General features: G+C 47.0%; 1 protein-coding gene across 4 annotated transcripts in view; it reads left to right on the top strand.

Annotated features, from left to right (window-relative positions):
• CCDC77 (coiled-coil domain containing 77) overlaps positions 1–22,319 on the top strand; it is a 305,397-nt gene that overhangs the window by 184,011 nt on the left and 99,067 nt on the right. For all 4 annotated transcript variants that reach the window (XM_029599936.1, XM_029599938.1, XM_029599937.1 and 1 more), the window contains exon 9: positions 17,598–17,880. In XM_029599936.1, the coding sequence (XP_029455796.1) occupies positions 17,598–17,880 (283 nt within the window). The remainder of the gene's footprint in view (positions 1–17,597; positions 17,881–22,319) is intronic.

The raw sequence follows: 22,319 nt of genomic DNA, 5'->3' as shown, positions 1-22,319 counted from the left end.
TTTGGACAAATAAAATCTCTTGATCCTAAGGCGACAGGTCTCTCTTGCTTTCATTGTGCCTTCTGGCTTTGATGGACCATCTTCCGGTTTGTTTTTTGGGTCCCCCCCATATTGGCCGAGGCAGGTCTGGTTTCCAATCCTGCAGGACCTGTTGGTCAGAGAGCCCATCTGTCTGTGGTTCTTCCCTGATCTTCCCTGATCTGATTATGCGGGACAGGCTGCGCTATCTAAATCTCAGTTCATTAGCTCTGACAACCTGGATGTTGATAGGCTAGTCCTGCAGTCCCTCGCCCTCTCTGACGTGTGTCAGGTACTGGTAGCTTCAAGAAAGCCTTCCACCAGGAAGTCTTATAGGCTAAAGTGGAGGGGGTCATGGCTTGGATCCATTCGCCTGCCCCATGCTGCAGTTGCTACACTACCTGTGGCACCACTCAGGAAGTTGAAGACCAACTCAGTCAGGGTCCACCTGAGTGCCATCAGCGCTTACAATCAAGGTATTGGTGGTATGCTCATCTCTGTGCAGCCCATAATAGGACGATTTATGCGGGGGTTGCTTCAGATGAAGCCCCCGCATACGTCGTCCTATTGTGTCCTGGGACCTCACCGTGGTGCTAGCATGGCTCATGCGTGACACGTTCGAGCCTATGCACTCCTGTGATCTGAAGTACCTAACCTGGAAGGTTCTCTTCCTCATGGTGGTCACTTCAGCTCGCAGAGTTAGTGAGCTTCAGGCGTTGATGACATATCTGCCCTACACGAAGTTCTTTCATGATAGGGCAGTCCTGTGTACTCACTCTAAGTTTCTGCCTAAGGTGGTGACTGATTTTCATCTTAATCAGTCTACTGTTCCGCCCACCTTTTTCCCAAGACCTCATTCTCACCAAGGCGAACAGGCTGTACACAGTTTGGACTGTAGGAGGGCTTTGGCCTTCTATCTCGAACACTCTGCAGGCCACAGGAAGTTCATGTAACTCTTCATATCCTTTGACAAGAGCAGAATGGGTGCTGTGATGGGCAAACAAACTCTGTCCAGCTGGATGGCGGATTGCATCTCCTTCTGGTATCGCAGGCAGACCTTCAGCTTGGAAGCCGCGATAAGGCTCACTCGCTGAGAGCCATGGCATTATCAGTAGCCCACTTGCGAGTGGTTCCTATTGCTGAAATCTGCAGAGCCGCAACGTGGAGTTCCCTACACATGTTTGCTGCTCACTACTGCTAGGACAAGGATGGTCGACATGACAGTAACTTTGGCTAATCTGTCCTTTGTGACCTCTTCTAGGCTTAAAAACCCAGCTCTCCCTACCTAGGGCCCATTGTTTGGGTTCATGCTGTCTCCCTGTGTTACCAACAGCACCGCAGTTATTTTTGTGTCCGTTGACACCTGGTTTGGTGCCTGTTGGTCATAAGCCTTACCGGGAACAGCCTATAGCTTGGTATTCACCCATCTGTGAGGACTACCATCCTACTTGTCCTAGGAGAAAGCAGAATTGCTTACCTGTAACAGGTGTTCTCACAGGACAAGCAGGATGGTTGTCCTCACAAATGGGTGACATCGAGGATGGAGCCCACCACGGAAAACTTCTGTCAAAGTTTAAACAGAACTTTGACTGGCCCCTACTGGGCATGCCCAGCAAGGCACTGACCCTGCAGCCAGCAGGGGTCTCCCTTCAGTCTTCTTTTTTCCGCGCAGCAGTTGCCACGCGGTGAAAGGAGCTCTCTAACCACGTTCCTGACAGGAATTTGGAAATTAATTTCCTAAGAAAATTTGCCCCTCAGGGGTCTCCCTTCGACAAATTTTTTAGTCATCTTTCGGAACCCGGTAAGTTTTTTGCCTTCTTCCATCGACTGCCATCGATTTTGGCCCTTGAGGCCTGTTGGCACTTACCGATCCCCAGCCTAAATTTTGGCTTCCAGCCATGGCAACGGGGTTCCGCCGTTGTCCGGATTGTACCCGGACTATGTCCATCACAGACCCCCACAGGGTTTGTGTAATGTGTTTGGGTAGTGAGCATGATGTCCTGACTTGCACCAAATGTGCCTTAATGACACCCAAGGGTCGCAAAGCCAGGATGGAGAAGATGGGGCTCCTCTTCCATGCACCCACCCCAACGCCATCGATAGCATCGACGTCATCGGAACCGGCACCGTCGAAGTTGTACCATCATCGCCAACCCTCCGGTGACCGTCCGCCATCGATCGCTTCTCGGCCGTCGACTCCCGTCCCTTCCCCGGATGGGCGAGGGGATCGGAAAGAAAAGCATCGCCATCGACGGCACAAGTCTCGGCCTGTCGAGGATCCACAGCCATCGACCTCTGTTCAAGCCGAGCCACCGACAAAGAAGCCGCGAACAGACCGGACACCCTCCACGTCTCGTTCGCCGGCATCGAGGAAACCCTCACCCTCCCGGGGTGCGGGGGCCGTGATCCCACCGGTTACGGTGGTCCTTCCGGCCCTGCCTCAGCCTCCCTCTCCCGTTGAGCCGGGTATAGTTACCCCTGGTCTCCGGGCAGAACTGGACCGGCTGGTCCAGGAGGCCATCGAGAAAGCGATGAAGAAATTACAACCTCCATCGGCACCGTCTCCGGCACCGGTTCCAGTGCCGCCCCCAGCACCGACACCGGCACCGGCTTCGCCACCGAGGAGGGAACCGACCACCGAGCCGTTGGTACAAGCGTTAGCACCGCTACTCAGCCGTATGGAGGCGCTCATGACGGCCCTTCCATCGGTGATTCCAGTGCCATCGACAACACCACCGTCTCCGACTGGATTCTCATCGGCAGGAGAAACACCGTTTCGGATTCCCCCTTCCGGGGTGGTTCCATCGGTACCTCCTGGCATATCTCCACCGATATATCCTTCGGCTCCATCGATTCCGCGCCAGGCACCGATTCCATCGGCAGCACCGAAGCCATCGATGCCATTTCTGATTCCACCTACGGCACCGATTCCACCTCGGTTTCCATCGATGCCCTCAGAACCTCAGCCAGGTCCATCAGGGCTACAAGCCCCACATGATCCCTACGATACCTGGGGTGATGATGATGATACATCTTCTGACACAGATTTGCCTTCGCTGCCATCTCCTACAGAGAGTAGAAAAAGATCTCCTCCTGAGGATCTCTCTTTCATTAATTTTGTAAAAGAGATGTCAGAAGTTGTACCTTTTCAGTTACAATCTGAAGCCGATGATAGACACTAGATGATGGAACTACTTCAATTTCTGGATGCTCCAAAAATCATCGCTTCCATCCCTATACACCAGGTGTTTTTGGATCTGCTCAAGAAAAACTGGGAATCTCCTTCATCGGTGTCTCCAGTTAATAAGAAAGCTGACTCCACATACCTTGTCCAGTCAGCACCAGGTTTCCAAAAGCCTCAACTGGATCATCGCTCTGTTGTAGTTGAGTCTGCGCAGAAGAAGGCCAAGCGTCTTAAGCCACACTCTTCTACCCCACCTACCAGGGACAACAAGTTCCTGGATAGTGTGGGACGAAAAGTGTACCATGGAGCTATGTTGATTTCACGCATAGCTTCATATCAGCTCTATATGATTCAATACAACAGAGCTATCCTTAAGCAGATGCAAGACTACGCTGACACGTTACCGGACCAGTACCAACCGCAGCTTCAAGCCCTTCTTCACAAGGGATTTGAGGCAGGGAAGCACGAGATTAGGACTGCCTACGATATATTCGATGCTTCCACGAAGGTTTCAGCCACAGCTATTTCAGCCAGACGTTGGGCTTGGTTAAAGTCATCCAACCTTCGCCCAGAGGTCCAAGATCGTCTTGCTGATTTACCCTGATTAGGTGACAATTTGTTTGGAGAACAAATTCAACAGATTGTGGCAGAGTTAAAAGACCACCATGAGACGTTGAAACAACTCTCGTCTATCCCACCTGAGGTGACCTCCAAGCAACCGCAAAAGAAAGACTCTAAAAAGTCGTTCTTTCGACCACGTCGCTACTACCCTCCGTCAACTAGGGCTCGTCCTGCACGGTCCTCTAACAGGCCTCAGCCTCGTCAGCCGCGAAAGCAAAGGCCTACTGTAGCCCCACCTCCTGGGCCTGCGGCGGGCCTTTGACTTCCCTGTATTGAGCACAAGCCAAATCCCTCTTCCGCACATCCCTGTGGGAGGTCGTCTGTACCACTTCTTACACCGTTGGAAACAGATCACCTCAGATCAGTGGGTGCTAGCAATTATCGCACAGGGTTACCACCTCAACTTTATAACACTTCCGCCAGACTCCCCGCCCCTTCAGGCATGGAGTCTAACCAGCCATTTGACTCAATTACAACAAGAAGTATTCCTTCTTCTACAATCAAATGCTATAGAACCCGTCCCTCCTTGTCAACAAGGGAAAGGATTCTATTCCAGATACTTCCTAATACCAAAGAAATCAGGGGGGCTTCGTCCAATTCTGGACCTTCGAGCCCTCAACAAGTATCTGCAAAAAGAAAAGTTCAAGATGGTAACCCTGGGCGCCTTGCTCCCTCTGTTGCAAAAGGGGGATTGGCTGTGCTCTCTCGACCTCAAGGACGCTTATACCCACATTGCGATAACACAATCTCATCGCAAGTATCTGCGTTTTCTGATAGGCCACGACCATTATCAATACCGGGTACTACCTTTCGGTCTGGCATCTGCTCCACGAGTCTTTACCAAGTGTCTCGTAGTAGTAGCAGCATTTCTCAGGAAGGAAGGTGTCCACGTCTACCCCTATCTGGACGATTGGCTCATCAGGGCCTCTACCCCTCAGTTTGCTCAATCCTCCCTAAAATTGACAATTCACACACTCCTTTCCTTAGGGTTTCTTGTCAATTACGAGAAATCTTGCTTGGTCCCATCTCAGACCTTATCCTTCATTGGGGCAGACTTGGACACCTTACAGGCAAAAGCCTACCTTCCAATTCAACGAGTCCACACTCTCATGTCCTTAGCTCGCCAGCTCCAGTCGCAACACACTGCCACGGCTCGCCAGTTCCTCATTCTCCTAGGACACATGGCATCCTCGGTTCAAGTTACTCCCATGACCCGACTAGCCATGAGAGTAACGCAATGGACTCTACGACACCAATGGATTCAAGCTTTTCAGCCTCTGTCCTCCATTATCACAGTCACACAGGCGCTACGCCTATCCTTAACCTGGTGGACGACTCAGGTCAACCTCCTTCAGGGCTTACCCTTTCTTCCACCGGATCCGCAAGTAATCCTAACCACCGACGCTTCTCACATCGGTTGGGGAGCCCATGTGGACGACTTCCAAACCCAAGGGTTATGGTCCAAAGAGGAAGCCGAACACCAGATCAATTTCCTGGAACTTCGAGCAATCCGCTATGCGCTCCGAACTTTCAAAGATCATCTATTCCATCAGATAATCTTAATCCAGACGGACAACCAAGTGGCCATGTGGTACATAAACAAGCAGGGAGGCACAGGCTCCTTCCTTCTGTGTCAGGAAGCTGCGCAGATCTGGGCGGAAGCCCTCTCCCACTCCATGTACCTCAGGGCCACTTACTTGCCGGGAGTAGAAAATGTTTTGGCAGACCAGCTGAGCCGTGTCTTCCAACCACACGAGTGGTCACTCGATCCTCTAGTAGCGACCTCTCTGTTTCACAAGTGGGGTTCTCCCCGCATAGACCTCTTTGCGTCCCCTCAGAACCACAAAGTGGACGATTACTGCTCTCTCATTCGGAGCCAGCACTCTCGGCCGAGGGATGCATTCTCCCTCAAGTGGACAACCGGTCTACTCTATGCATTCCCTCCACTTCCTCTTGTGTCAAAGACTCTCGTGAAGCTACGCCAGGACGGAGGAACCATGATCCTGATTGCACCTTACTGGCCACGCCAAGTATGGTTTCCAATACTCCAGGATCTCTCCATCCACAGGCACATTCCTCTAGGAATGGACCCGCATCTTCTCACTCAAAACGACGGATGCCTCCTCCATCCCAACCTCCAAGCCTTGTCCCTGACGGCATGGATGTTGAAAGGTTAGTCCTTCAACCATTTAACCTTTCGGATTCAGTTTCTCGGGTCCTCATAGCTTCACGAAAGCCTTCCACAAGACAGTCTTACTCATACAAATGGAAAAGGTACACATCATGGTGCACTTCTCAGTCCCTTGATCCCCTTTCCTGTCCACTCTCCAAATTCTTGGACTATTTATGGCATCTCTCTGAATCAGGTCTTAAAACCTCTTCTATCAGAATGCATGTCAGTGCGGTAGCCGCCTTCCATAAAGGTATTGGGGGTACTCCTATTTCAGTACAACCCCTAGTAACACGCTTTCTTAAGGGTTTACTCCATCTGAAGCCACCCTTACGTCCTCCGGCCCCATCTTGGGACCTTAATCTGGTTCTTGGTCGTCTTATGAAACCACCTTTCGAACCTCTGCACTCCTGTGAATTGAAGTATCTCACATGGAAAGTATTATTCCTGTTGGCTATTACTTCAGCTCGCAGGGTTAGTGAGTTACAGGCCTTAGTCACCTATCCGCCTTACACTAAACTCCTGCAGGACAGGGCGGTACTCCGCACTCACCCTAAATTTTTACCCAAGGTAGTTTCTGAATTTCATATCAATCAATCCATCATACTACCTATCTTTTTTCCCAGGCCCCATTCCAACTCTGGGGAACAGACTCTGCATACCCTAGACTGTAAACGAGCTCTAGCGTTTTATCTAGACCGTACAGTTGCTTACAGAAAGAGCACTCAATTGTTTGTCTCCTTCCATCCTAACAAGTTAGGACAACCTGTGGGTAAGCAGGCTCTTTCCTCCTGGTTGGCGGACTGCATTTCCTTCTGTTATCAGCAAGCTGGCATTCCTTTCCAAGACCGTGTCAAAGCACACTCTGTGAGGGCCATGGCGACTTCAGTAGCACACCTTCGATCGGTGCCGCTTCCTGACATCTGTAAGGCTGCAACCTGGAGTTCTCTCCATACCTTTGCAGCCCATTATTGTTTGGACAAAGCTGGAAGACAAGACTCCATCTTCGGCCAATCTGTCTTGCGTAACCTTTTTCCAACATGATGTACCAACACCCTTCCACCTTCCCGGTAGGGTGCGGATGCCCTTTCCCAAATTCCACCCCAGTTGTTGTGCCTGTTGCACATCGTTGGGTACATTTGGTGCAGGTCAGGACATCCTCAGCTCGGTACTCACCCATTTGTGAGGACAACCATCCTGCTTGTCCTGTGAGAAAGCATATGTTGCTTACCTGATGTAACAGGTGTTCTCACAGGACAGCAGGATGTTAGTCCTCACGAAACCCGCCCGCCACCCCGCGGTGTTGGGTTCGTTTTGTTTTTACTTTTTAGGCACTGCCTGTAGCTTTGAAAACCAGACTGAAGGGAGACCCCTGCTGGCTGCAGGGTCAGTGCCTTGCTGGGCATGCCCAGTAGGGGCCAGTCAAAGTTCTGTTTAAACTTTGACAGAAGTTTTCCGTGGTGGGCTCCATCCTCGATGTCACCCATTTGTGAGGACTAACATCCTGCTGTCCTGTGAGAACACCTGTTACATCAGGTAAGCAACATATGCTTTCTCTTAGGACAGCAGGATGTTAGTCCTCAGGAACCCCGCCCACCACCCTGTGGAGTTGGGTTCTCCTGAGTTTTGTTATTTTGTTTTTCGCTCGTAAATCCTATGTTACGAGACTAAAGAGGACCCCACGTGGACGCGTAGATAGTAGCATGCTGGGCATGCTCAGCATGCCAGTCAAAGTTCTAGAAACTTTGACACAGTGTTTTCGTGCTGGGCTCCATCTGATGATGTCACACATCTGTGAGGACTAGCATCCTGCTGTCCTAGGAGAACACCCTGTTACAGGTAAGCAACTCTGCTATTTCCTTAGGGCAAAATTGTTTCTTCTGAAGGTATTAATATGAGGTATTACAATGGGTTCTAGGGATACTATATATGATTGTATATGCTAATAAATTGCTTATTGATGTTCCCTGCTTGTATGTAAAGAATCTTCTGAGGGTAGACAGGCTTCGGTTTCTCTTGTTTTGCCTAGGTTTGTCTGCTATTTTAGAATGGTCAGATTCTGAGTCTCCTGTTTCAGCAACTAACTTAACCTTGGATTCAGATAGTGAGTTGCTACTTAAGATGTTTCTTAAAAATAGAGATGTTGAGTTTTGGAGATTTAAAATTCATATGTTTAATGATATAGCTTAGGATACACAATAAAGAATTGTATTTGCTAATGCATTCTCAGGTATTGCAGATGGGTGTCTCGTTTATTTTGATTTCAAAGTAAAGGTGTGGTTAGTTTCAGAGGAGTACAATATATATATATATATATATATATATATATATATATATATATATATATATATAATTTAATAAGATCACAAAGTCTAATAGTACTAAGATTTCTTCAAGTATATAGAACCACAAAGTTTCATAACACCAACATTTTCCAAGTTTTCAAGAAACATAATCTTCTAAGGCTGTCTTCTACTTCGATGCTGTCATTTAAAAAGATCTTCTACCACAACAATGTCACTTAGATAGATTTTTCACCCCAACGATGTCATGAAACAGGACCTACGTCATAAGGAAAATAGATGGCGCAAAACCCCCAACACATCTACCCTTTCAACTTACAAAGGATTTCTACATCACTACAGGACCTCTATTCTACTAACAAAAAGGGAATACTATGCCAACAAAATACACCATCTCCAGTATGATGCCCAGGCACTGTTCTCATACGTAGCACAAATCACTAAATCAACCCCTCTGTCTATTCCAGACGAACAAGCACTATCCAAGGCTAATGAGCTCGCTTCATTTTTTCAACAGAAGATCTCAAATACGCTCGCCCTCCTACCTCCAACTACGACACCTCTCACTTCAGGCGAGAATCTTCATTCCCTCATGAGAGCCAAGCTTGCCAGTTTCGAATCAATCTCCACCAAAGAGATCGAATCCCTCCTAAAAAGACAGAAACCATCTAGCCACCCAGCAGATAATATCCCGTCGAAACTCTTGCTTCTCATCCCAAACACGATCTCAGGACCTCTGACAAGTATCATAAACTGCCTTCTAACTCAAGGGATTTACCCAGACAGACTAAAAACCGCTTCACTCAGACCCCTCCTTAAGAAACACAATCTAGACCCTAATGATCCAGCCAATTTCAGACCCATCTCTAATCTCCCATTCTTAGCCAAACTAACGGAGAAACTGGTAAACACCCAGCTTTCAGAGTATCTAGAAGATCACAATATCCTATACCCTTCGCAATATGGTTTCCGCAAATCACGCAACACGGAAACCCTCCTCATTTCTCTTACAGACCATATTATAATGGGTTTAGACAAAGGCTACTCCTTTTTATTAGTCCTGCTGGACATCTCGGCGGCATTTGACACCGTCAACCACTCCATCCTTCTGGATCGCCTAGCAGATATCGGTATCTCTGGATCAGCCCACAGTTGGTTCAAGTCCTTCCTCTGCAACAGAACCTTCAAAGTCAAAATCAATAATAAAGAGTCACCCTTAACAAAGTCCACTCTTGGTGTACCACAAGGATCCTCCTTATCTCCAACCCTCTTTAACATCTACCTCCTCCCCCTCTGCCAATTGCTAACCGATCTTAATCTAATTCATTATCTGTACGCAGACGACGTGCAGATTCTAATCCCTATAACAGATTCTATCTCAAAAGCTCTCACCCACTGGAATAACTGCCTTCTATCTATCACCAGTCTTCTCAACAGCTTAAACTTGGTCCTCAATGCCTTGAAGACGGAGCTCCTCCTCATCTCTTCAAACGAAGACAATATCCCCCCACCATCCCCACACAACTCCGACATCACCCATAAGCATGTTAGAGACCTTGGGGTAATTCTAGATAATCGACTAAACCTAAAGAAATGGTCAACACCACATCCAAAGACTGCTTCTCAGACTACAGGTTCTAAAATGGCTCAAACCACTCCTATTTTTCTATGACTTCAGGACAGTCCTCCAAGCGTTGCTATTCGCCAAGATAGACTACTGCAGTGCCCTCTTCCTAGGCCTCCCCAAATCTACCACCAAACCACTGCAGATGATACAAAATGCCGCAGCGAGATTGCTGACCAACACCAGCCGTAGTGAACACATCTCACCCATCCTCAGAAACCTACATTGGTTACCAGTGAATTTTAGAATCCTATACAAATCAATCACCCTTATACACAAATCCATCCACCATCAGCTTCAACTTGACCTTGAATTCCCCTTCAAACTACACTCCTCCAACAGACCAACTAGAGATATTCACAAAGGAACTCTGAAATTTCCCCCTACTAAAGCCACACGCCTCTCCTCGACCAAAGTCCGAGCGTTTTCGATAGGCCCATCTATCTGGAATAACATCCCATCAGATCTCAGATTGGAACCCTGCCTTTTAACATTAGAAAAAAACTCAAGACGTGGCTCTTTCACCAAGCCTTCTCTGATCCCCCAGACAATCACTAGTTGCCCTTACTCTTACCTGGACGATGGTCTTTTATCTTCATGAACGATGGACTCTGGCACTTCCAGGTTAAAGCACTTTAAGCTTTAACCCGTATTCTATATTGTATTCATAATTATTACCTGCCTTTACCTTCATTCCAGCTATCTAAGCTTCCAAGTTCTTTACTCCTTGTTGAATGTAACTTTTGCCTTATTCACCTCTATTGTTTAATTACTTTAGTTGGCGCTTCAGTTATATCCTTGTTAAATGTAAACCGATCCGATATGGTTATTACTATGAAGGTCGGTATAAAAAAGTGTTAAATAAAATAAATAAATTAAAATAGTTATTAACTTCTTAAATTAAAGAATTCACACACCAGCTAAACAGGTTATGCTTCATGAATATTATAAGCAGAACAGTGTGTTAAGTTTTGGATATTGATCCATAGGAAATGGGTATTTAAAAATTTGTGAAAAATCCCTTTTATGTATTTTTTAAGGAATAAGTGTTCTTATGTTTGAATACTGTATTATATATAATAAAAAGAAAAGATGATAAAAGATTTTTGGGTTCCTACAATAGTGATATATATATATATATATATATATATATATATATTGTGTGTGTGTGTGTGTGTGTATGTATGTATATAGATGGATATAGATATAGATTTTTTTTTAACCTTCCACAATTGTCAGCTTTCTTGGCCAATAAAATTATGCCATCTTCTCCAGAAAAATAGACTACCTAGGCTCATTGTTTTTCTGCCTTTTGAATTGTTATAGCCAGCTCACCTAGGGTTACTGTTATAAATTTGCTAGAGAGTTAGCAATCTATTGTGAATTTGCTAGGGAGTAGCAATCTGTTAGGGTTCTCCGTGAGGAGTAGCAATCTGTTATATCTGTTAAGAAAACTGGGCGTAGAAGGGAGGAGCAATCTAAATGAATGGCTCCTAAGAAGGAGTCACTATCTTGTAGTGTCTCAGATTTTGTTATATTCCGCTATGCTGGTAGTTAGCAATCTGTTATTAAATCTGAGATAGTAGTGGTGAATCCCTGGGCTGGTGGCAGATGACCACGCCCCCGGGAGGATATCCCGAGAGGGACCACCTGCTAGGCTTGAGTATGGAGACAGACACACATTAGTTCTTTTATTAAACAGGTTTTGGAAGCCACCAGAGGTGGCAGTAGTGAGCTGATATGCCCGACAGGGCTGTAGTCCCTCAGGCTCTGGAATCGCGATCCAGGATGGCTGAGCTGTTGAGAAACTGTAGAAAGTGAGTAGGTAGAGTAGACAAGGTTCATGAATAGAACTAGATGACAAAAACTCACATAAGGTCTCAAGGAAGCTCAGGAGCTGGAAAGGTTTAGGCCCTCGAGGAGCGAGTACCTGGTTCCAGGGAAAGCTCTGAGAGAACGATGGTAACTCACAATTATTTGTAGCAGCGATAGCTTCCAGGCAGTAGAGAATCTTCAGAGTATCCAGGAACATGGGCCCTCGAGGAGCGAGTACCGGTTCCTATCTGTAATCTGAAAGTAAAGAAAAGAGCGAGGCCCCCGAGGAGCGGGTACCTCTGGAAGTCCGAGGAGGCAGAGTAGCTTGGAGGAAACGTAGCCGAATCCGTATCCGAATCCTTTCCTTGCTAACTCAGTTAGATAGTGAATTGGAGACCTTTAAATATTGGAAGCGGATGATGTCATTTCTGGGACGCCCCTGAGGTTTGCACCCTTGCTGGTACTTCAGTCAGAGTGCGCGCGCCCTAGGTCATCAGGCAACCTGGCAGATCTGCAATGTCGAGCTGGTCCGGGGACGCCGGAGTGAGATGGCATGGAGACGCCGCGGCAGCCAGCCGTCCATCAGACCCGGAGGGAGTCGCCACAGAGGTAAAGAAAGCGGAGTGAGGGTGTCGAGCAGCAACGGATACAACAGTTACTTATGTTGATTTTTATTTTCTCTGTTCCAACTCTCCTTTAGCCTATATTTTGTGTACCATCTTGCAGTAATTACCTTTAGATCAATTTTTTGTTATAAATTTTTTTTGTTACCTGCTGTTTTCTTAAGAACATTTTTGCTTGCTTTGTAAATTTTGGAAAAGTTTATAAATACAACAATTTCTTTACTTATAAATGAATAGCTAGAAGGACAAGCCTGAACTAAGCAGACTGTTTCTCTATTCATTACCCAGATTTCAGCTAAGCATAGTAAGTGAAGCTGATGTACAATGAGGTCAGAAATAAGTGCACATTGAGATGGTAACTTTAAAACAAGCACGAGGGCATCCATACACATGCATATGAGCGTGTAAGAAATATACTGGAATTTTAAATCATGCGCACAGTTGCATGCGTATGATTTTAAATACAACTACCACATGTATTTTGAGCCATTACTTGAGCAAACCTACTTCGCATTTCTTCCTATGTAATCCTGGGGGAATTATGTGCTACTGTGGAGAGCAGAACTTGCACAGAATTCCCTCTTGTGCAGAAATTCCAGGATAGGCTCCGCTCGAGGCATGACTGAGCAAGCCCCGTCATGCCTCGAGCGGAGCCTATCCTGCTTGCAGTGAAGATGGAATAGATACTGTCAGCCGCGAGTGGAACCCATCCTGCTTGCAGAAAAAGTGGTGAAAGCCCTATAGGCTGTGAGCAGAGCCCATCCCACATGTGGCAAAGATGAGGCAGGCCCAGGCAGCCTTGAGCAGAGCCCGTTCTGCTCATGGCAAAGATGTTGCAGGCCTCGATGGCTGTGAGTGAAGCCCATCCTGCTTGTGGCGAAGATGGTGAAGGCCCCAGTGAGAGTGAGCCTATATGTAGAGGTGTGTGTGAAAGACTACAAGCTTGGGGGGGGCTGTTTGAGAGAAGGGAGCCTGTGTTCATGGGTGTGTGTGTGTGTGTGAGAGAGAGCCTGTGTACAAGGGTGTCTGTGTGAGAGGGAGCCTATGTGAGGAGATTGAGGGAGTGTGTATATATGAGAGAAAGAGTGGGAGCTAATGTGTGTCAAATAGGGATTGTGTGTATGTGAGAGAGTAAGGGCGCTTGTTCTTGCGAGAAAGGGAGCCTGTGTGAAGGGGGTGTGTGAGAGAAAAGGGAACCTGTGAAGGAAAGTGTGAGTGCAAGAGAGAGAGAAGGAGGCTGTTTGAAGGTGAGGATACATGAGAGAGAGCCTGTATGAGGGGATATTTGTGTGTGAGAGAGGGAGGGAGCCCAGAACGCCCTGACCTGTCCTAACTCTGCCCTTTTTAAAACTTGCACCTGGGTATATATGTGTGTAATTTGTGGCTTTTAAAATACACATTGCTCATGCATGGCCCAGATAGTTGCGTATATGGGACTTTTACATGAGCAGGCTCTAAAATTTACCCCTTTGACGTCCTAGCATGCACATTTAACAATCCTGTTCTTTTAACATCAAGATTTTCTTGATTGGAACTTACATTTATTCTGATTACTACAAGTTGGGATTAAATGACACAAAAATGATTTTTTGCCAGTTTAGCTTTAAAGGTTTTCTACATGTAAATGAGAGAATATAGAAATTGAAGGAACTTGAGTGGGAGGTGTTAAACAGGGTGAATAAAATTCTATTTGCTTGGTAAATTGTAAATTGGTGATAGGAATGACCCTCTTATTAGTGAAAACAATGTTACTGTAAAATCTTAGTTTTAATATTCCGAAAGGAAAGGACCAGAAAAAGCCAGTAGTATATGAAATGAAAACTCTCAGGGTCTGCTGGCAGGGGTGCTCAAAGGAACAGGCCCTTTTGCAGGCCCTATGACAGAGCCCTCTGGTGGGAAAACCTGCCAATCAGTCATCCTTTCAAACTTTGTAAGACATGGAGACTGATGTCATCAGAGAGTGCCCTTAGAGCCTGGCATGGAATAAGCCAGCAGAGGGTCAGGATTCCAGCTGGAAGTTGGAGTTCACCAGCAGCAGAGAGGTCACATTAGCAGTGTTCAGGAAAAAGTGTAACGTGCTTTTAAAAGATCCTGAGGGTTGTCTTTTAACTTTGTAAGGCAGGAAGAGTGATGTCATCAGAGAATCATAGTCTGCCATAGACTTAGGACTGGGGAGAAGATTCACCTTTCAGTAGGTTAATGATCCAAAGGAAATGCAACAATGGTGTGAGTCAGCAAGAAGAAATGAATGTCCTTGAGTGGCCCACTCAAAGCTCAAACCTGAATCCAATGAAAAATCTGTGGCAAGAATTGAAGACTAAAGTCAATAGATGATCCTCAGCCAACTTGAACAACAAAAAGTGACTCTCACGATACAGAATATAAACTCAAGACATTCACACCCATTCACACATCCATTCCAACTAATTACATCGCACATAGAAATGCACCAGTATCATATAACAAAATGTGTCTAGTGAGATTAAGATTATGGTCCCCAATAAGTACTGTAACTCAAAACTTGAAATTTATCCTGTATATCAATAGGTAATAATACACAGATAATTTGGCCCTTGCTCTGGGATAATCCTTAGGCAAAGACCATTGTAGAAATATTGCATCTGATCTTTCAGTATGCATCCATTCCGCCATAGTATTCCACCAGGATTCAAAAGATGGAGCCTCCTGTTGTAACCAGTATTTAAGAATCATAACAAAAGCCATTAGTAATGCCGCAAAAATAAACTTTTCACATCCTTTGGGAGTGGGCAGAGCAAACTGGGATGGCCCCAAGAATATTAATCGACCATCAAATGATGGCCGCCAGTAGGTTACTTTTTCCACCACTGAAAAAACCACCACCTAGAATGGGAAAAGTAAATGGCACAGGAGGAATTTATGGATGAGAAGAACCCTTAAACATAGAAACATAGAAATGACGGCAGAAGAAGGCCAAACGGCCCATCCAGTCTGCCCAGCAAGCTTCACACATTTTTTCTCTCATACTTATCTGTTTCTTTTAGCTCTTGGTTCTATTTCCCTTCCTCCCCCACCATTAATGTAGAGAGCAGTGATGGAGCTGCATCCAAGTGAAATATCTAGCTTGATTAGTTAGGGGGTAGTAGGGGTAGTAACTGCCGCAATAAGCAAGCTACACCCATGCTTATTTGTTTTAACCCAGACTATGTTATACAGCCCTTATTGGTTGTTTTTCTTCTCCCCTGCCGTTGAAGCAGAGAGCTATGCTGGATATGCGTGAAGTATCAGTTTTTTCTTCTCCCCTGCCGTTGAAGCAGAGAGCTATGCTGGATATGCATCGAAAGTGAAGTATCAGGCACATTTGGTTTGGGGTAGTAACCGCCGTAACAAGCCAGCTACTCCCCACTTTGTGCATTTGTTGCATACAGCATTAGTAGCAATGCCAAATTTAAAAGCTTTTACATTATCAGTATAACTATGATGCAAAAATTTAAAGAAAATTTCTTGGTACTTGGCATCTGTAGATAATGATGTATATTCAAAAAAATCATTGAATATGGAAGTACATACTGTAATCCCCAATGAGTGAGTCCAATAATGTGTTGTCTAACAAAGAGTCACTGGTAAACATCTATAACTGTAATTCATACCAGCCAGACAACTTGTTTCTCTTTTTTTCTTCTAAAGTGCGAAGTGCTGAATTCAATGCCATAGGGTAAATTAAATCAGCAGAATTCTTAGGAGAGGTAGCACATAATGTCTAGCTTGAAGAAAATCATAAAATTGTATTTGGGGCAGATTATATTGTTCTTGCTTTGTTAAAAAGAATATATTGCTTCTGTATCAGAACAATAAAGATATGATACATCTACAATGCCTTGTGTGTACCAATCTTTAAAAATTTGTCCTGATAATCAAAGGATAAATTGCCCTGTAGTGGAAGAAACCTAGAGACATTGAGAAAATCCCCACCATTTACATACATAGCGCCGAGCCAACCAAACTGGACGAAATAAACAACTCCACAAGATAGCGGGCAGTTCTGAGTCTTCCACATGGAGAAGGCCAAGAAGGGAAAGGGGATAAGCTTTAGAGGCAATTAGGTTAGGAGTACAAAATTGATGATAAGAGGTATACCATTCCCAAAAAAAGCATAGTTGGCCCGCCACATTATAGACGTGAATATCAGGGAAATTAAGGCCCCATAACATCTAGGTCTGGTTAGCATTAGGAGACCGACGAGCTATTTTCCCACATCAAAGGACTTGGCCTAGCATAGATTCATGAGCTGTTATATCCTTATTATGAACACAGCATGGTACCATTTGAAGTTTATATAAAAGTTCTGGAAAAAAACATTTTAAATAATGCACTGTTCCCCAATAAAGAAAGAGGTAAGTCCTTCCAGGCCTGAAACTGAGACCCAATCTCCACTATCGTACTACTGATGTTAAGAGAATACAATCTGCTTTTTCTTGTGGCACCCAAATCTCCAAATATTTTATTTTCCTGTCGGCCCAACTCGGGGAAATTCGCCTGACCACTGTATTTTTGCAGCCTCATAAAGGGGTAATACTTGGCCCAAAACTATGAAATAAACGAAGCACAAGCGGAATCAAATTTTGCGGATTACCTAAAAAAAATGTCATCCACAAATAAACAAATATGATAGTCATCTCCACCAATTGTAAGCCCACAAATTAGATGGCGATTCCCTAATTTTGATTGCAAGAGGTTCAATAGTTAATAAATATAACAGCGAGGATAGAGGACAACCCTGTCTGGTTCTGCTAAATAATGGAAACTTATCTGAGACATATCTATTCACCCGCAGATGGGCCTGGAGAGAAGCATATAGTAGTTTAATCCATGAGAGAAAATAATCTGGTATGCCGTATTTCTCTAAAACCCAAAAATATATTGCCATTGGACTTTGTCAAAGGCTTTTTCAGCATCTAGACTAGCCACAATTAAACTAATGGCGACTGTTAGACAGAATGTAAAAAATTAACAAGTGTGTGAAGACTTTTACAAGGTACGGTATTGACTTACATAAGAGTGTAGAGGGATTATGTTTTCCTTTGATAACTTCACATTTCATTTAATTAAGGAAGCAATGGTCTTCCTGCATAAGGATGTTTTAATTTAAAGAAATAATAAATTGGTGCAAAGATTCAACAACATGCGCTGCTTTGTCCCACCCCTCCAAAAGAAGGAAACTATGGAGGATGATATGGAAGTGATGTATTTTTGTTTCTAGGCTCCACAAGACCCAGAATTTGTTATATGAGAGCACCAGGGATTACCTGCAATTGAAATTTGATGGAAGAGCACATGAGAAATTATGGATGGCTGAGAAGGATCACCTATTGAGGGAGCTGGACAAATGCAAGGATCACCTTTGCTTCAGCATAGATCCCCAAGGCGAAAGGGAACATGAGCGTGAAAAAGAACAGGCACGTCAAAGAGAGCATGAACAAGAAATTCTGCGCCTTTCACAAGCAGAGTGTAGAGCTCGTAATGCACAAATGGAAGAAATCCAGGTAAAGTCTCTTTTCCTAAAAATTATCATCTTTCATTTGCAATAGTATTAAAAAAAAAAAGTACCACAAGGCAAAAGAGTATTTTCCAAAATATTTCTACTTGTATATATTGAGATGGGGGAAACAAATGATCTGGGATAGTTAGCAGCATACAGTTGTCAGTAGAATGCTATGGATAAGGGATTTGCAAAATTAAGTGTGATCCTACTGCTCAGAAGGAGCTGTGGCTAAGAATTAAATAACTGAAGATTAAAAGTTGGTTTTAGGGCTGGATATTAGAAGTATGTATTTTTGAGTGTTTTGGAATTATTTGGCAGGCTATGGAAGTTTTATAAATATATTTTTCCTAGCGTGTAGCAGATGGACTCAAAACAAGTGGGTATAGTGTGCTCGTGCTAGCAGTTGGAGACGGATCTGACGTCAGCACGGGTACATATACCCCCGCAGGAAGTGCAGCAATTAAGTAATTTCCGTCTCCAAAGCAGTTTGGAGCTACCTCACGCTCGCTGAGTGTGTTTCCAAATTCTAAACGACTAAATTCCTAGAAAGACGAATTCGGGTGTGGCCTAGAGGCAGCGGGTGCACTTTCTCTAGCACGGCGGTGAAGGTACTTACTCTCTCCCCCCGCAGCCGGAGACCGCCCGGGTCGCAGCCGGGAAGCGCCGAAGACAAGGTAAGGCGTACATCTTTACTGTGGTCTCCGAGGAAGTGAGGATTTGCGGGGCCTGCCTACGTGGCAGCCCGCCAAGGAGGTCGCCATTTTACCTGCCTACTCGCCTTCGCCACCTAGACGCACGTTGCTGTACGCATGCTGAGATAGGCGCCCGTCGCTAAGCGCATGCGGATAGGCACACGCCGCTAGGTTAGGCGCACGTTCATAGGCGCACATTCATAAGACGCCCATTGGTAGGCGCACTTTCATAAGACGCCGTTGGTAGGCGCACGTTCATAGGCGCACGTTCATAAGATGCCGTTCATAGGCACACGTTCATAAGACGCCCGTTTGTAGGCGCAGATTCATAAGACGCCTGTTGGGAGGTGCACGTTCTTAGGCGCACGACCATAAGATGCCTGTTGGGAGGCGCACGTTCTTAGGCGCACGTCCATAAGACGCCCGATCATAGGCACATGCAGCTAAGCGCAGGTTGATAAGTGCACACTCATAAGACAAGCGCATATTAGTAGGCGATACATATTGCAAAGCATATGGAGCATAAGAGAGCCCATACGCCCGCAGAGCCGGCACCTCCAGAATCAGGCATAAGAGCTCTAAGCCTCTGCTCAGCATGCAACCTCAGAGCCACACAGAGTGAGGAAGCAGACTCACTATGTGCCCAATGTGAGGAGGCCATGGGAGTTCCAGGACAGGACCGGTCCCAGCCCAGCGGTTCCTCAGGGAACACTTCGGACTTAGCAGGCCGCGGTGAGCAGCCAGGGAACCCGAGAGACCTGGTGCCCCTAAGGCCAGATCCGGCCTCACTCTCCTGGGTGGAATTATTCAAGGGGATCCACGCCTTTGTCCAGATGCAATCTGCTCCTCGAATGGCCTTTTCTGTTCCGGATGATCCGGCCCCTGGACCCTCGAGACCTAGGCACGGCCACTCGCCACCCGGAAGCCCCACTTATGCGGATTCAGATTGCTCCGAGGAAGATGAGGAGCCCCCCGAGGAGGGAGAACTTCCCTCGGAGATAGAACCCTATCGGACCATGAGACGCTTCTTTCGGAAAGAGGATCTTCCAGGCCTGGTCTCACAATGCCTATCAGAACTGGCTATTCTGGGCCAGGACACCCCAGGGGACCCTAAAATGAACCCCCTGTTAAGAGAGCCTGCGCCAAACGGCTCAACATTTTCCCCTCCTACAAGCAGCACAGCAGCTAATGGATCTGGAATGGACTGCACCGGAGGCCGCATTTAAAGGGGGTCGGGCCTTGTCAGGCATGTACCCTCTGGACCCGGCATCCAAGGAGCTGCTGACATGCCCCAAGGTAGACGCCATAGTTAACGCAATTGTGAAGCGCACCACCATTCCGGTTGAGGGGGGAGCGGCTCTCAAGGATGCACATGACCGGCGCATGGACACCATTCTGAAACAAGCCTTTGAGGTAGCAGCCATGTCACTACGAATCGCGACCTGCTGCACCGTGGTGACGCGTTCCTGTTTATCGCAAGCTGGAAACAACACCCCGGGAGAAGACATGGAATCAGCTCTCGCATTCCTCACTGACGCAGCCTCCGACCTCGTCCGTACGGCAGCCAAGGGAGTGTCATCCTCAGTGGCAGCCAGGAGACAGCTCTGGCTACGTAATTGGGCGGCCGACTCTTCCTCCAAGACGCGCCTCACAAGAATGCCCTTTAAGGGATCCTTACTGTTCGGCAACAATCTCGAGAAATTGGCTAATAAATGGGGTGCCTCTCCATTACCTCGTCTACCAGAAGACAGGTCGAGGAGGAGCCAGCGTTCTTTTTCTAGACCATCCAGAGGTAGAAACTCTCAGCGCTTCAACCCTTACAGGGCTCGCTACCAAGCACCTCGTTCTCAGGCCAGGAACCAGCCCTTTCAGGCTAAGCACAGCAAGAGGAGAACCGGCTCGGATTCTGGTCCCAGCCGCAATCCACAATGACATTCAACCGACCCATCCGGGGGTAGCAGCCATAGGGGGCAGGCTAACCCTCTTCTACCGCAGGTGGGTCGAGATTACCTCGGACCAGTGGGTCCTCTCCATCATCCGAGAAGGGTATTACCTGGATTTTCTTTGGCTTCCGCCGGCCAAGTTTGTGGAATCTCCTTGTTCACCTCTCAAGAAGGCGGCACTAGAAGTTACCTTGCAGAGGCTCCTGGCCCTAAAAGCCATAATCCCAGTGCCTGCAGTGGAGATAAATTCTGGGCATTATTCCATTTATTTCATAGTACCCAAGAAGGAGGGCACTTTCAGGCCCGTCCTGGACCTCAAGTCAGTCAACCAACACCTACGGGTCCCCAGCTTTCGCATGGAAACTCTGCGGTCTGTCAAGAATGCGGTACAGCCAGGGGAGTTTCTCACCTCCCTAGATCTGTCGGAAGCCTATTTGCATATCCCAATCCATTGGGATCACCAGCACTATTTACGCTTCAAAGTCCCGAATCAGCACTTCCAGTTCCGAGCTTTACCCTTCGGGTTAGCCACCGCGCCGTGGATCTTTACCAAGGTCATAGTAGTAGTGGCGGCGGCACTCGGGAAGGAAGGAATCCTCGTCCATCCCTACCTGGACGATTGGCTGATCAGGGCAAAGTCACCGGAGGAGAGCCACCAGGCAACCAACAGAGTTATTGCTCTTTTGGAAAGCCTAGGATGGGTAGTAAACTTGAACAAGAGTTCCCTACAGCCTTCTCAGTCGCTGGAATACCTAGGGGTCCGATTCGACACCCAGGAAGACAAGGTCAGCCTGACCTCCAAGAGAAGATTAAAGCTCCGGAATCGTCTGCAGGCCCTGCTGAGCGCCACCCGGCCCACAGCTTGGGATTACCTACAGGTCCTCGGCCTTATGGCATCCACTCTGGAGGTGATACCATGGGCGCGGGCTCATATGAGACCATTACAACGCACCCTCCTATCTCGGTGGAGCCCACGATCACAGAACTACACCACACACCTACCTCTACCAGCCAGAGTGCGGAATCTGATACGGTGGTGGTTGCAGCCCGGCCACATGAGCCGGGGGTCAAGAATGTCCTCCCCAACCTGGACCCTGCTCACTACAGATGCCAGCCTGAACGGATGGGGAGCACACTGCGAAGAACTCACCGCCCAAGGGTGGTGGAACAGAGAAGAGTCAAGGTGGAACATCAACCGACTAGAGGCACGGGCAGTCAGGCTAGCGTTCCTGCGATTTGCCCACAGACTTCGCAACAGAGCGGTCAGAGTGATGTCAGACAACGCCACCACGGTGGCATACATCAACCGACAGGGCGGAACCAGAAGCCAACAGGTATCCCTAGAAATAGCCCCCCTGATGACTTGGGCGGAAGCGAATCTCCAGGACATCTCCGCCGTTCACATCGCCGGGAAGGACAACACCACGGCAGACTTCCTCAGCAGAGAAAGCCTAAATCCAGGGGAATGGCAGCTGTCGCCCACAGCTTTCCAGATGATTGTGGATCAGTGGGGGACGTCAGGCATGGACCTATTAGCAGACAGGTCTAACGCTCAAGTACCCAGATATTTCAGCCGCAGGCGGGATCCGCTATCACAGGGGAATCGATGCCCTGGTACAGCCATGGCCTCGGGATCCTGCTATATGCCTTTCCTCCATGGCCCCTGCTGGGCGCCATTATACACAAGATTCGGTGGCACAGAGGCCTAGTTCTTCTAGTGGCCCCGGATTGGCCAATAAGACCCTGGTACGCAGATATGAGAAGACTACTTACTGGCAGGGAGTCCTCTACCCCTGCCTCCACAC

The sequence above is a fragment of the Rhinatrema bivittatum genome, chromosome 4 (genome assembly GCF_901001135.1).
Source record: "Rhinatrema bivittatum chromosome 4, aRhiBiv1.1, whole genome shotgun sequence".
NCBI lineage: Eukaryota > Metazoa > Chordata > Amphibia > Gymnophiona > Rhinatrematidae > Rhinatrema > Rhinatrema bivittatum.
The sequence above is the reverse complement of the archived record's forward strand: the minus strand, read 5'-3'. Positions and strand labels throughout refer to the sequence as shown.